Source organism: Teleopsis dalmanni, chromosome 2 (genome assembly GCF_002237135.1).
Source record: "Teleopsis dalmanni isolate 2A chromosome 2, ASM223713v2, whole genome shotgun sequence".
Taxonomy (NCBI): domain Eukaryota; kingdom Metazoa; phylum Arthropoda; class Insecta; order Diptera; family Diopsidae; genus Teleopsis; species Teleopsis dalmanni.
The window spans coordinates 151,489,222-151,504,311 of NC_051847.1; the positions used below are offsets into that span (position 1 = coordinate 151,489,222).

The following is a 15,090-nucleotide window of genomic DNA, read 5'->3' on the forward strand; positions in this document are numbered from 1 at the left end:
CATCGAACTTATTTATGTAGAGAAATTGCAACTCTTTTTGCAACAATAACAAAAATTCCGTGACTCCCGTTCGCAGTGTATACAATAATTTCTCGATGTAAGTTTGTCAAAAACTTGTTGGGCAAATAAATTAGTTGTATTAAACTTTATTTAAATGAAATTAGAATTATAAGAAAAAAAATTTTTTTATTAGCTTAAATGTAATTTTCTTCAAAAAAGGAATAAAAGTTTTGAAAAAGGTTTGATAAAACATATAAATTTTTTTTGCCATTAAAAAAAGGTTGATTCATACATAGGTGTGAAGATATCAAATCAAAATGGACGATGAACCAAATTCTTTTTCCATTATATTAAGTCCTGAGGAACTACGTGCACGTAGATTGCGTGCATTGAATGTACATGACGCCAATTCATCTTACTTTGCTTCAATAACTGCACCTCATGAATTTGGCACTGAAGACGGTGAACTTAAAATTAAACGTGAAATAGAATTTTGTAATGCATCTATGAAGAGAACCAATTCTTCGAATGTTCAACGCAAAACCGATGGCAATAGTATGGATGCGAGTATGGATACGAGTACAGATGAATTAAATAGTTCGACAGAAAATTTATTTGATGAAGGTTCAACGGATAAGCAGTTTGAAGCAGTAGTATCGTATATATTCAATTCCTCTTGGAATGACGAAAGTAATGGGGTTATGATTTGCTTACAGACTGCTATGTTAGTTGAGACATATCCAGATTTGCGTTTTAAGTTTGAGATAATAATTCCAAGTGTTCTAATGGAATGCTTACAAAACGTACACGAAATAGAGGATATCGAAAACTGTGGCTTTTTGGGAGAACCACCAAATAAACGGAATAAAACAGATGTGGACTTAATGCACAATACTGAAATGGAACCAGATTTAGCCGCATTGGTCAGCCCTTTTCGCAAATCGTGCGATTCGATGTTGAAATACATAGCACTTCTCTACCTAAATAGTTGTTTTAGAAATTGTGAAAATGTAAAACGTCGACTTCAACTTCAGAGCTTACGCAAAAGTACTGAATATATACAAAGCGTAAAGAATATTTTGAATACTTCGTTAAGTAATATTGTGAACCTCGCTATAACAGTGTTATTAGATGGTCTATTTGAAAGAGAGGAGGATGATGAGGCCTGTTTGCTTGATTTAATGTACTTAGACAAGATATCAGACCAGTTCATAGATGCTATAATGCTTGAGTCCTATACCAATAAGAAAAATTTTGGACAAGTATTTTCATCTACGCTTGATGTTTTGTTTGAAGATATGCAGTACTTTGTCATTACCACTTTTGGCAATAGACAACCTATGGATATGTTGCGCAAATTGCTACATAAGCAAATCAATGAGAACCGCCCATTTTGCGAATTTTTGGTAGCACATCCAAGTTTTTTGCCGTCGTTATGTAGTGACGTTCCAGGGCGTGAAATTGTGCGCTGCAGCTATATGACGCCATTCTTATCAACGTCTGTTTCTGTTGAGTACACAGATGCTGTGACCGGTGGGGATAGTGAGATAATTAACAACGTGGATTTAATTAAAGAGAACATGTTAAATTTACGTTTCAATTTAAATTCTGCGCGTCATATAATGTCTTCGGTGTTTCTTTCATTACTTATGAATGTGAGCAGTCGCATGACCACTTTGAAGTATATGTCCGAGGTGTTGCGTTACAATGGAGATCGTTTGCAAATGGCTTATAATGAGAAAAATGTAGCTCGCGACGATATTATTATAAATTTAATGTGTGTGCTGCAGAATTTATCGCGTAAAGTGAAATTTGTATTGGTTGATGCAGCTTATCCATTTTATACGACCTCATTTATATTCCATGAAAATGACACTAAAATCAGGCTAACACAAGAAGAGTACAAAAAATTTATTGTTGAAAAGAAATACAATGAAGATATACCAAACAGTAATTTTACGACAAAATGTTGGTTTCTGACCTTACGAGCACACCACCTCGGCATAATTAGTGCTATGCAACGTTATCGCATTCAAGTCCGCAGCATTAGAGAGCTGCAGAAACTAATTGATCAAATAAATAAAACGGAACCACGTTGGAAAGGTACTGAAAATGAAGCAAGAAACGTACAATTACGCACCCATTGGACAAAACAAATTGAGAAGTTACATCACCTCAAAGTAGGCAGCGAAGTTTGTTTGCTTGATCCTGTGCTTTTGAAAGGTTGCATGGACTTTTATGCGACTGTGACTGAATATCTGTTGCATCAAATGGAAGGTCGTAAAATTGAGGGTTTCTTTTATCCTATGGTGTGTCCCACAATGCTACCAATCAATGAGCAATTTTGTGCACTGGCAGAATGGCTTATCGAAGACATTGCAGAATTCCTATTGTTTGTCAATGAATATGGACCGAAGTCAGTGCTTCAATTGTCCGACAACTCAATTATGATGTGGTTGTTATCATCAATTTGTGCTAATCACTTGATAAAAAATCCATATTTAACGGCAAAATTGATCGAAGTCGTTTTTGTTTACAGTTTGATATCGGGTAGTGAGTGGGTTGACAATTTCCTGTTGCATGAATTAACAAATACCGTACTGTTCAACTCACTCATGAAATTCTATGTCGATATTGAGACAACTGGCGAAAATACAGAGTTCTATGATAAGTTCAGCATACGCTATCATATAAGCCACTTGTTCAAAGCGATGTGGAGCATGCCAATGGTGCGCCAAGTAATGATAAGGGAATCCCAAACAGGTAGTCACTTTGTGAAGTTTATTAACATGTTGACAAATGATACAACGTTCTTGCTGGACGAGTGTCTTGAGAGTCTAAAGCGAATAAATCTAATGCAAACAAAAATAAGAGATCCATCATGGCATGCTTTAAGTGAAGATGAGAAACAGAGACACATCGCACATTTAAATGCTGACGAACGTCAATGTCGCTCATATTTAACATTAACTCGTCAAATAGTACAGATGTTCCACTATTTAACTGAATACATTAAAGAACCATTTATGCGCAATGAAATAGTTGACCGTTTGAGCTCAATGTTAAATTACAATCTCCATAAGTTATGTGGACCAAGGTGCAATGACCTCAAAGTTGAGAATCCCGCTCAATACGGTTGGGATCCACGTCATCTGTTGGGACAAATATTTGACATGTATCAGCATCTGCGTTGTAAGAGATTTGCTGAGGCATTGGCTGCCGATGAACGTTCATTCCAAAAACAGCTATTCGACAGTGCAGCAAATCGAGTTCAGCGCTTACATATTCGTACCATTATGGAGGTGGAACAATTTAGAGAACTTATTAACGAAGCAAATGAAATATATTTATTGAATAGAGCAGCTGATGATGCCAGTGCCAATGCGCCAGATGAATTTAAGGATCCTCTTATGGCTACACTTATGTCCGATCCAGTCACATTGCCATCCGGTACAGTAATGGATCGAACCATCATAACACGCCATTTATTAAACAGCAGTACAGATCCATTTAATCGTCAACCTCTCACAGAGGAAATGCTTGTGCCGAATGAAGATTTAAAGAAGAGAATTGAAGCTTGGCGCCAAGAGCAAAACCTTAAACAAACAGAGAATAAATGTAAATTAATCGATAAAGCCAGTTAAGCAAACTGGCCAAAAGTAAGTTTGTCAGTGTTCTGTGCAATTTGAATACAGCGGCATTGAGGTGAATTAAAAATTATTTTTGATATTCAAAAGTTTATAAACCCTCGATTTTAGCTTTAATTCTCAATTAAATACTTAGATCTATTATATATAAAATTTTTAATAAATATTGTAACTAAAATGGTGTTTAGATAATGGTAAAATTTTTCAATAAAAATAACACAGAAGCAACAAAAAGGCCTAGACACTATTAATCGCTTTAAAACATAGTAGAAAATGGATTTGATTTGTAAACAGCTCTGCGGTTGCAAAACAGACAACTCATAAATAAAGACTTCAGACGAATAATTTAATTATACCGAGAAAAAAAATGTGTAAACTATATTTAAAACATATTTTTAAGTTTTGTTGTTTAAATTCTACAATAAATATTTGCTATGTTATTTAAAACAAAATTCATTTTAAATAAAAATAATTTTATAAAACATATTTCTATAGTTTAGTGATACTTAAATAAAATCCATTGTTAATAAAAATAATTTTGTGAAACTGATATTTCCGTATGGAGGTTTTTTACCATTTTATCAAGTATATGTGTAAGAAAAATGTATAAATTTAATTATTTGAGGAGTGTTATTCTTCCTAATAACACTGCAAATGTATAAGTTAACCTCAGATCCTTTTGGCATCCAAAGTCTAGCACTAACATCCACTTCACGTGGAATAATAATTTTATATGGAATTTTATGTAAATTTTTCATTTGAAATGGCATTAGTCTTAATGATAAATAGATTTTATAAAGAACGGATTAATTACTGTTAGTACTCTGATGTCATTCTATACACTCATGATATATCATCTTTTTCAATATCCTGTTAATCCTTTCAGAATTCAAGTTATAAAAGTCACTACTAACAGACACATTAACATTAGATATTGGCTTGTATTTTTAGAGACAACCACCTCTTCATCAATATATGTATTTCTATACTATTATTAAAATATCAAGCAGATTTGCTACTCGTCCCGGAGCCACTCGTCAATCGCGACGACCAAGTGCCGTTCACCAACCCCAAAATATTGTACAACGAACAGTAGAATGCTCTCTTCATATGTATGTCAATCCTTTTCTTGGTATTATGTGTAAACAGCTGATAACAGCGCCAACATCATCTGTGAGGTTGACTATAAATAAAAACTTATTGGCCTCCCTTACCGAATCAATATATTTTTCAAAACAACGCTTGCATTGTGATAAAGTTCTCAACACTTCGCCAGAAAATTTAGGAATAAAAGATTCATTGTGCAATAAGAATCATCCTAGCCCAATTGAAGTTAGGAAATTGGGACGAGATAAATAGTTAATTGTCACGTATAAAAACGTCAGTGACGTCTACTCCAATCGTCTAAATATGTTCCCCAACTGCATGACGTATATTCTTCATAACATCGCCTATCTGATTTCTTCGAAATATACATAATTTTAGTCTTATTGTTTTAAGGATATTTTTCATAAAAGTGTCTACGTTCCTTCACCTCAACACAAGCAAGTTTCAATTAGCTATTTAGGGTATTTAGTGGAGTTTATCTTCATTATTAATAGCTGTTTAGAGTCAGTTATATTGACTCTCATTATTAATAATAAGTTGAATACAATTATTACTTAGGAAACCTTCATAGTGGAGGTTTATTCATTGGGAAAACCGGCTGACATAATAATTGTGGATATCTGCTATTACTTCTTCAGATTCTTAATATCGGTCATTATTTTTAACACTATATCTATAAGCATTGTTAAGTAAGAACTCTACTGCCTTAAATAAATGAAAGTGAAACTGACGTGCGTGCTGAACTTTTTAATCCAGCACAAGTCAACTTTTCGTCGAGCCTTCTTTTAGTCATAATCATAGTGCGAACAATATACTATAATTCCATTACTTTTTCCCTACACTGTTAATTAATTATGCATTAATTATAATAATTAATTATTTTCCAACACAAGTCCACTTTTCTTCGAGCCTTCACTTTTAGTCGTAATCATAGTGCGAACAATATACTATTATTCCATTACTTTTTCCTTACATTGTTAAATAATTATGCATACATTTTTTTGGTAAATCATTGAAATGTGTTAAATTTATCAGCGACAAACTATTTATTAATACAATTTATTGACAAACAAGATTCGACTTTGAATGTAATTTGTGCCGAGTGAAAAATTTCGCATTTTATTTCATATTAAAAAAGAAAAATAATGGTCGATATTTAATTATAAAAAAACTAATTTTAGTTAGCTAAGAAAGTTTCACGTAGTGTAGGAGTAAAATAAATAATAATTATAAGAATTTTTTATACGCCAGACATTATATTTTAATTAATTTTATTAGTTATAATGCAACAATTTATGATTTTACAAATGTATTAAAAAGTATAATAAATAAGTTTTTCTTGTAGCATTTTGAGGATGCAAATCTATTTTTAATTCAATTTTAACATGTTTAAGCCAAATTAGGGAGCGATTATATAAAAAGTATGCATTTTAATTAATTTACTTCTGTTTGCATTTTTTGTTTTTAATGTTAATGACGGTTTTCCCATTATTACAAGCTTTAAAAATTAATATTTTGAATTTTATTCAAAACACTTTATTTTCGTTGATTATGAGGATGAACTGGTGGAAGGTGTGGCAGCATTTTTAGCTTGGCGTTTCTTTACGCCCCAATTGTAGACACGAGCCATGTTTACTTCAGTTGTTGTTATTTGATCTCTGCAAAATTAAATCAAATTAATATATGCACAATGGCTTATATATATTTACATATAATATAGAAAGTACCTTAAGAAATCTTGATCATGTTCAACTGTTTTTAGGTTTGCAATAGCAGAGGTCATATTTTGTTTAAGTAGTAATTCGGCTTCTTCTAATGAATATTCTAACATAACATTAGCGCCCAACCAAAGACACACTGTTTTCGTTGGGGGTACAATTGTTTTAATGAATACTTGATCACTTAGCAGGAATTGTGTTTCACGTTCCTGATCCTCCTTTCGCAGCACGTCTATCATTTCCAAAGATCGTTGTAAGTCAGGTATTTGTGATTTTAGTTTGCGACGCCTCGCCTCCAAATTAAATGCCATAAACCTATACTTGCTATGCTGCTCATCGAGTCGTTGTAGTACTTTTTCACAATTTTCTTCATTGTCTGGCTGTGCCATGAACGAATCGATTTCCTCCTATTTAATATGTAAAATTCAATGAATTATAACTTATACATTCCACACACCCTGCTTTTCTCATATTTCTAAGGTTATGTCTGAGTAACTTTATGCTTAACTTACTAAAAACACTGCCTCTGGTATACCAGCAAAAGATTTCTGATTTTCTTTTAAATTCGGCATTTCTACTGTATCCATTATCCCAGTCATTTTATTTATTTTAATTTAAATGCCTTAAATTTACTATAATAAAAGCAGCAGTCAATCAATTTAAATGCCTTCCACACAACCTTATAAATATTAAAAAAAAAAATTAGTTTGTAGACATTATTTTTACAGCGAACTATGAACAGAACAAAAACGGATTGACTGTAATTGGAGAGAAAATATTATTTTGACAGTCATAGGTTGAATAAATCTAAAGTATACTGAAGTATTTATATATGATACAAAATTCGTTTTGAGTATATTATTTAATTTTATAATTTTATTATATTTCAAAATTAAAATAGTTGGACACCTTTACTAATAATAGTATTTTTTAGAGAACTATTCAGCGGCACCATTATTACTTGGGTTTTATTACATTTCTGCACAAATGTTTGTTATGGTGTTTTTGATCGGTAAATCTGCGTTTAATTTACTCTCGATATGTCAAATTTCCTTGACTTATCGGACATTTTTAGAGTAATCTGGCATTTTTGTAGTAGTGTAAGTAGACATTTATATTTTTCATAACACATATATTGAATCAAATCACATTTTTTTTGTCGTCATATAGAATAGCTGTTAATTTCAGGGTAATCTTGCTACTTTGGCAAAATATATAAAGTGTTATAAAATAATCTCGAATGTTATACATTTTGCTCGAGATTCACAAATCTCCCAGATTTACCAATCATAATCCTTACTGTAAACTATTTTTACTTGTAAAATTTAGGCAAGGCAATTAGTAAAATGTAAAGCTGTGTTATGGTCATCATATTATCACTATGATATTATCACTATGAAGAGTAATAGAAATTAAATATTGAAATTTCAAATGTTAAAATAAATATAGTATACGGGTATTGAGGGTGTCTGTGCATCGTTGAATGTGCATCATTGCAAACTCAAATAATTATGAACACACCTTGTGCATATTAATCTTGATGATATTTAGAACAGTTGATTTTTGTATACGTATTTAACAATGCCAAGAAAAAGCAAAATATATTGAATACTGTGCTGATCAAACGACTACAGAAAGGGTATATTTTTTCAATCTTATCTATAAAAACTTAAACAAATATATAATAGCGTTTTATTTGTAATAAGTCAGAAGCATTTTGATCAGCCTTTAACAGTTGAACTGGCATCATTTTTTTCAAGGCCTGCGCCTGTTGAGTTATACTAATCACTTGCTTTCCTCTAACTTTGTCTTAAATGGCGTACTTCAAACCGCAACATAATCCAATTTTTTTTGTTGCTATAAATTTCCTATAAAATATTTGCGCTGTAGCCTGAATAACCCCGTTTTTAATTTAATTATTAAATAAAAAAAATTTGATTTATATAACACAAATATTTTCTGAACCTGGCTAGATATAAATTTACTTTCTGATAGTAACTCTGAATGATGGTGACCGAAATAACTTCAAAATAAGGGTATCATTAGGACTGATGGCCTGTAAAATATTAAATTTTTGCCTTTAACGATATTATTTGTTTGGAAAATATTGGTACTACTCTTTGCACTGGTTGGTTTTAATAATTTGTTTGTGAAATACATTGAATATTTTTCTGGTTACAACATGTCTTGAGTCGAGAATCGTTGCTCTAATATATGCAGCTTCTGCAAACATTTTGTTTTTAAAGCGGAGATAAGTCCTTTGACTTATTGGATGTTACTTAAAAAAAGCAGTATCATTCACAATAGAGCCTTGACAATCAAATATGCAAGAGGTAATTGATGTTGAAAATATGGTCTTGAATATTGTGTTGTATATCAAGTGCAGAATTATAAATAATAATTGTGTTTGTAAAATCAAATAATTTTGCACATGCAACGATGCACAGACATCTTGAATACCCCTTCTGTGTGTTTTGTTGACATATCAAAACAAAACTGACACAAACGTTTTGTAGAATATTGGCAGCACTGTTCTCTTTCATTCCGCGCCATTTAAAATTTTGCATTAACAGTAGTTGGCATAAGTTTTTCTGCAACAAAAATAAACGGCCGGAAAAATATTAAATTATGTCGGATTCAGAATTCGAAGGTAAGTTGAGAACTTAAATCATCATGCAAATAAAAAATCATTCCGCAAATTACTTTAACAGCGAGCGAATTGATGTCATCGCCAACCTCGTATAACAGTGGTGAGGAAACAGATTCTTCGGGTAAATATATATATTTATATATATATACAACAATAAATAATAATAAATTGATATCCTCCCTAACATATAAATTTGTAATATAGTTGAAATCGCTATGACACGAAGAAACATTGTTCGTATTGAATCATCGGAGGAAGAAGATGAGGATGTTCGTGCTGTGTCTCCACGTACACGCATGAGTATAACTGGTATTCGACCTGCTGATTTAAATGATTCCAGTGAACTTGAATATTCAGATGAAGAAAGTGAAAAGGAACTTGTAATAACACCGCCTGCGCGGATAGGTATTCCTGATATATGCTCCGCTGAATTGTCTAATTCAAACGAGATTATTTACTCTGATGATGATAATAGCGTCGTTGATAACTCGAGTAGGCTTAATGAAGTAACAATTGAAAACTCATTGTTGGAAAAATCCACAACAAACAAAGCTACTGGTAAATATGAAGTAGTTGTGAAATTTCAAATTCATAAATTTATTTAGAGGTTTCAAATCCTGAGGTAACTATTTATTCTAATAATGAAAGTACGGATGAAGTCATTCCTGACAGTCCGACGACACTTCGACAGCATTTAAGTCAAACTAAATCTTCAATAACTGCATCACCAAATGCTTATGTAGTGGAAGCTAATACCCAAAGTAGTAAGTGGAATGAATGTTTTCGTTATTTACAAATTTACAATATAATTTCACTTTATTAATTATAAATTTAGATAAAGATGGAATTGAAACTGTAACCAAAACTGTAAAAGGTAATGAGTCACCAGTGCGTTATAGTACACTTTTTGACAACATGTCAAATAAATTATCTTCAACTCTGTACATACCAAATGCAGAGGATCATAAATCTGCATCGCTCCACTCAGATGATAGTGACTTATTATTTATAAATAATAAAAATAAAACGATTGAAATATTAAGTAGCGACGAAGAAGAACAAATGGTGCATAAACGAGTAGAGCCGGATACTGTAAAAGAAAAGCCAGTACAATTGCTTCAACCAAAAATTTCAGCAGCATTTACAAAGGCAGCTCAAACGCCAAAAAAGGAGTTGAAAATTAAAAGCAGTAAAATTGAGAACACTTTGCCAGTGTCAATGGAATTCTTTAACAAAGAAAATGCCAAAGTACAAGAACTGCGTTCTGAACTATCGAAAGTTGAGAAGCTAGTTGAAACAACATCTGCACTGTTACCTGATGGTGGAGCCCAACTAATTAAACGTAGAGATTCTTTACGACAAAATTTGTTCGATAAAGAAAAAATGTTGAAAACTTATCGAATTGAAGATGCAGATGATTTACCTAAAGAAAAAATTTGGGAAGAAAAGAAACGTTCGTTCACTAAACACGTGCCAAATTGGGATGAACTTTCAGCTGCTGTTAGTGCATTACAGCCTACATACACAGGCAAGCAAGGACTGGCCACATTTAATACTCAAAAAACATTAACTGTTGACCGTTTAAAGGTAAATTTAATAAAAGTTTTTGCTCTTAAGATATTTATTGAAAATACTATGAAAATATTTAGTAAGAAAGCTCAAACTACTGCATAATCTTGTTCAAAATCAGATATAAACTTGACATAACAAGACTGCTTAATATTTAATAGACATGTACATACATTTTATATTATATCGCAAATATATTTTATTTTATATTGTTAGATTAATGTTTGCAGAGAATGTATATTGTATATATATTCTGTATATATTCGGTATATATTCTGTATATATTCTGTATATATTCTGTATATATTCTGTATATATTCTGTATATATTCTGTATATATTCTGTATATATTCTGTATATATTTTGTATATATTCTGTATATATTCTGTATATATTCTGTATATATTCTGTATATATTCTGTATATATTCTGTATATATTCTGTATATATTCTGTATATATTCTGTATATATTCTGTATATATTCTGTATATTGTATATATATATATATGTGTAATTATGTATTATAATATGCAGCATATGCTTATATGAATTTAGTGTAAAACAAAATGTTAAAATCAATACTAAAGAAGTACGTCAGTTGTGTAAAAATAATAAAATATTTACCATTTAATAAGTGACATTGGTATAAAATAGCTTCAAAACACCCTGAAACTACCTTGCTTATGCTAGCTACGAACAGATTACATGCTAGTAATATAAACAAAATGTCTTCATTTTAACAATATAAAATTAATAAGTATCCTTACAATTAGAAATGGATCGACTATCATCGAATACACCGCCATACAAATGTATGGCTTCCTCTTCTCTTTTTTGTTTCATTAACTCCTAGTGCAGCATAGGGCAGTTGTTGATAATATTTTCATTAAACAGTACATATACGTATTCCTGATATAATACGCATATATTTACATTTAAAGATGTCTTCAAATCTCTTCAAATTCGGATTCTCTCTTAATCCGAATAAAATGAGAAAATCCAAAACATTCATAATGTGCCTTGTAGTTTGGATCGATCACTGATTTGTTAATCCAGTTCACGTGTTATAACATGTCTTCTCAATAGTGTAGTGAAGTAAATTACATTTATGGGTTATGTACATACACTTATGTAAGGTTTATTGGCTTATAAGTTTTGTTTGCTATTTACTTATACACTTTCTCATGTGTCATGTGAATGTGTCATTCAAATCATGCATTAATTTAATGAGTAGTGAACTTTTGTTTAGTTTTTATTAAATTTGTGTTGTTAATAAATAAACATATTTAAGACTTTTCCTGTATTTTTAATATAATACCCACAATTCAAATGTCTCACTTGTCAGGTTTGGTCCCAATTGCAATGGATCCGGACTTGTGAAGTGTACGTAGGAGAAATTTCAATTAAAACTACTGATTTTTCAGAAACGTAAAACTGATTTAAGTAGAAAACTCAAAAAATAATTATAAAAATAATATAATATTAGTTTAATACCAAATAGGTTTAACACTATTGCATGAACCCATACAAAAAAAGAATATAGATGAATTAAGGTTAGGGGATTCAAAAACGGCCGGAGTCACTTGTCAACAGTGTCGACCAAATGGCGTTCAAAACACCCAATAGGATTTTACAAGCAGATCCAACAGTATACAACAACAACAACAGCAACAACAACAATTGATGTTAGGACCCCTTACATGAACCCAAACAAAAGATGGCAATGTAGAATGCATTAATTCTAGATAAATCAATTGAGATATAAAATTTTTTAAAGCATTTAAAAATGCGTTTAGGTCCTTTCTGATATATGTTATATTATATATTATTTTATATACAAAGCATATTATTTTATTATATAATTCATAAATTGTATTAAAATTGATTGTTTTAAACAATTTGAATCTTAACAATTTGTTTCTAGGACTTGCATGGGTCACTTGAAAGTTGTCCTACAGAAGATGTGTTCGCAGATACACCCAAAGGCCTAAAGGTTACTCTGATGGATCATCAAAGGCATGCATTAGCCTGGATAAATTGGCGTGAAAATCAAAAACCACGTGGTGGTATACTTGCAGATGATATGGGTTTAGGAAAAACTTTGACTATGATATCAATGATAGTTTCTGCTAAAGCAAGAGAAGAACAGAACCCAGAAAAAGTAGAAGAAGATTCTGAAAGCGATGATGACAAAAAAAATCAAGTTTGGTCGACAAAAGGACGACGAACATGTAAAATAATCTTTAACTAAAACTGATAGATTTTTGTAAATTTTTGTATATTTTAGATTATGAAGGTGGCACACTTGTGGTCTGTCCAGCTAGTTTGATCCGTCAATGGGAGAGTGAGATTGAGAATAAAGTAATGCGTAATAAATTAACTGTTTGCTTACATCATGGTAACAATCGCGATACCAAACCTAAACATTTACGCACATATGATGTGGTTATCACCACTTACAATATTGTTGCGCGTGAACATAAATCGTCGGGTGCAGTCTTTGGTATAAAGTGGCGCTGCATCATATTAGATGAAGCACATGTAATAAGAAATCACAAAGCACAATCATCCTTAGCTGTTTGTGCATTGCGTGCAAAATATCGTTGGACCTTAACTGGTACCCCAATACAGAATAAAGAAATGGATGCCTACGCGCTACTAAAGTTTTTACGTTGCTCACCATTTGACGATCTTGCACATTGGAAAAGGTGGGTAGATAATAAAAGTGCAGGCGGGCAACAAAGGCTCAATACACTAATGAGAACATTGCTATTACGACGTACCAAAGTGCAACTACAAGAACGCGGTATTCTGCAGTGTTTACCAAATAAAAAAGTTGAATTGGTTGAAGTAAATTTAGATAAAGAGGAAATGAATGTTTATCAACGTATTTTGGTTTATTCTCGCAGTCTTTTTGCTCAATTCCTTCATCAACGTGCAGAGCGCGATACTGACTATAATTACAGAGAAGAAGCAAACAAACCTACTTATTTGCAAACAAAAAATCCGAGCGACGCTTACTATAATCTTCATAAAAAATTTACTAAAATGAATCATGGTAATAAGGAAGTGAAATCACACGATATTTTGGTGTTACTGTTGAGGTTGCGGCAAATATGTTGTCATCCAGGTTTAATTGATGCAGTAAGTAGAGAAGTAAAATGACTTTTAATTGAATTAAATTATATATAACTTAATTACAGATGCTTGAAGATGAAGATGAAGCAAATTTGTCCAGTGATCACGATGTTTCCCACCGTGAAATTGATTTATTGGACCAATTAAATAAATTAAAAATAACGAATACTTCGAAAAATAGTAGTCTTCAAGATGATGAGTTGCGTCCAGAAGATGAAGTTATTGCTAAAGCATCTGCAAAAGTACTTCAACGGAGCAATCCAGTATTTAATTTAAAACGGCCTTCAACAAAGATGCTGCAAGTGTTAAAAACTTTGAAAAACTGTCTTTCGCAATCTGATGATAAAGTAATAATTGTGTCCCAATGGAGTAGTGTATTAAATATTTTTAAGAGTCACTTATGTGACGCTGGAATTACGCCACTTGCATTGGATGGGCAAGTACCAGTGAAGGATCGTCAAGGCATAGTGGATAAATTCAATAACTCAAAAAATTATAGAGTTCTGCTGCTCTCACTAACTGCTGGCGGAGTTGGCTTGAATTTGATTGGTGCTAACCATTTGTTTTTATTTGATCTTCACTGGAACCCGCAGTTGGAGGCACAGGCACAAGATCGTATATATAGAGTGGGACAGAAAAAAAATGTTAATATTTACAAGTTTATGTGCAAGGATACAGTCGAAGAAAGAATAAAAAACCTGCAAGAACAAAAACTATCAATTGCGGAGGGTGTGCTTACTGGTGTAAAGACAAGCGGTGGCAGTAAGCTTACGATGGAGGAACTACGCGGGCTCTTCGACATGTAGTCATTTGTACTTTTTAATATTTTATTTTTTTTAATATTTTATTTTTTTTAATATTTTATTTTTTTTAATATTTTATTTTTTTTAATGTTTTATTTTTTTAATATTTTATTTTTTTTATATTTTTTATGTTTAATTATCGATTTCTTACACAAATATTTAACATTTTTATAGTTGATATTTTTTTTTTTGTAATTTTATACATTCAACTTTTTTGTTGCTTCCTAAATTTTTTTATATTTCAAATGAAGCATCTAATTATATCCGTTCCAGTCAATCTGTGTAACAGATTTGAACTATTGAGTGCAGATTAACAATTTTAATTTGATGAAAAAAAAAACTGTAATTATAGATTATTATTTAATTTCTATATAAATAATTACTTTAAAATATATTATATTCTATTCTATAACATTATATTCTATATGTTATTTGTATATAAATAAAATAAATTATA

General features: G+C 31.4%; 3 protein-coding genes across 3 annotated transcripts; 2 read left to right on the forward strand and 1 right to left on the reverse strand.

Annotated features, from left to right (window-relative positions):
- Positions 1-198: 198 nt before the first annotated feature.
- LOC119684801 (ubiquitin conjugation factor E4 B-like) lies at positions 199-4,036 on the forward strand. The gene is made up of 2 exons (XM_038098926.1): positions 199-239; positions 297-4,036. Exon 2 carries the CDS (start codon positions 318-320, stop codon positions 3,642-3,644), a length of 3,327 nt encoding a protein of 1,108 aa, XP_037954854.1. The 5' UTR covers positions 199-239; positions 297-317; the 3' UTR covers positions 3,645-4,036.
- A 1,962-nt stretch (positions 4,037-5,998) lies between these two features.
- Positions 5,999-7,227, reverse strand: LOC119684802 (prefoldin subunit 3). The gene is made up of 3 exons (XM_038098927.1): positions 6,985-7,227; positions 6,482-6,879; positions 5,999-6,412 (listed from the first exon to the last, which is right to left on the reverse strand). Exons 1-3 carry the CDS (start codon positions 7,069-7,071, stop codon positions 6,304-6,306), a joined length of 594 nt encoding a protein of 197 aa, XP_037954855.1. The 5' UTR covers positions 7,072-7,227; the 3' UTR covers positions 5,999-6,303.
- Positions 7,228-8,930: 1,703 nt separating this feature from the next.
- On the forward strand, positions 8,931-14,637 carry LOC119684803 (transcription termination factor 2). The gene is made up of 8 exons (XM_038098928.1): positions 8,931-9,122; positions 9,184-9,243; positions 9,327-9,680; positions 9,728-9,886; positions 9,958-10,709; positions 12,617-12,923; positions 12,980-13,836; positions 13,896-14,637. Exons 1-8 carry the CDS (start codon positions 9,101-9,103, stop codon positions 14,634-14,636), a joined length of 3,252 nt encoding a protein of 1,083 aa, XP_037954856.1. The 5' UTR covers positions 8,931-9,100; the 3' UTR covers position 14,637.
- The last annotated feature ends 453 nt before the right edge of the window (positions 14,638-15,090 follow it).

What these genes read in the sequence shown, in the direction of transcription:
- LOC119684803 (XM_038098928.1), top strand. Translation starts at nt 9,101, where the DNA reads ATGTCGGATTCAGAATTCGAAG. An exon ending in GGAAGCTAATACCCAAAGTA is followed by an intron (nt 9,887 to 9,957) that starts GTAAGTGGAATG and finishes TTATAAATTTAG; the next exon opens with ATAAAGATGGAATTGAAACT. An exon ending in ATCCAGGTTTAATTGATGCA is followed by an intron (nt 13,837 to 13,895) that starts GTAAGTAGAGAA and finishes ACTTAATTACAG; the next exon opens with ATGCTTGAAGATGAAGATGA.
- LOC119684801 (XM_038098926.1), top strand. Translation starts at nt 318, where the DNA reads ATGGACGATGAACCAAATTCTTTTTCCATTATATTAAGTCCTGAGGAA.
- LOC119684802 (XM_038098927.1), bottom strand. Translation starts at nt 7,071, where the DNA reads ATGACTGGGATAATGGATACAGTAGAAATGCCGAATTTAAAAGAAAAT. An exon ending in TACCAGAGGCAGTGTTTTTA is followed by an intron (nt 6,880 to 6,984) that starts GTAAGTTAAGCA and finishes CATATTAAATAG; the next exon opens with GAGGAAATCGATTCGTTCAT. An exon ending in CATGATCAAGATTTCTTAAG is followed by an intron (nt 6,413 to 6,481) that starts GTACTTTCTATA and finishes TTAATTTTGCAG; the next exon opens with AGATCAAATAACAACAACTG.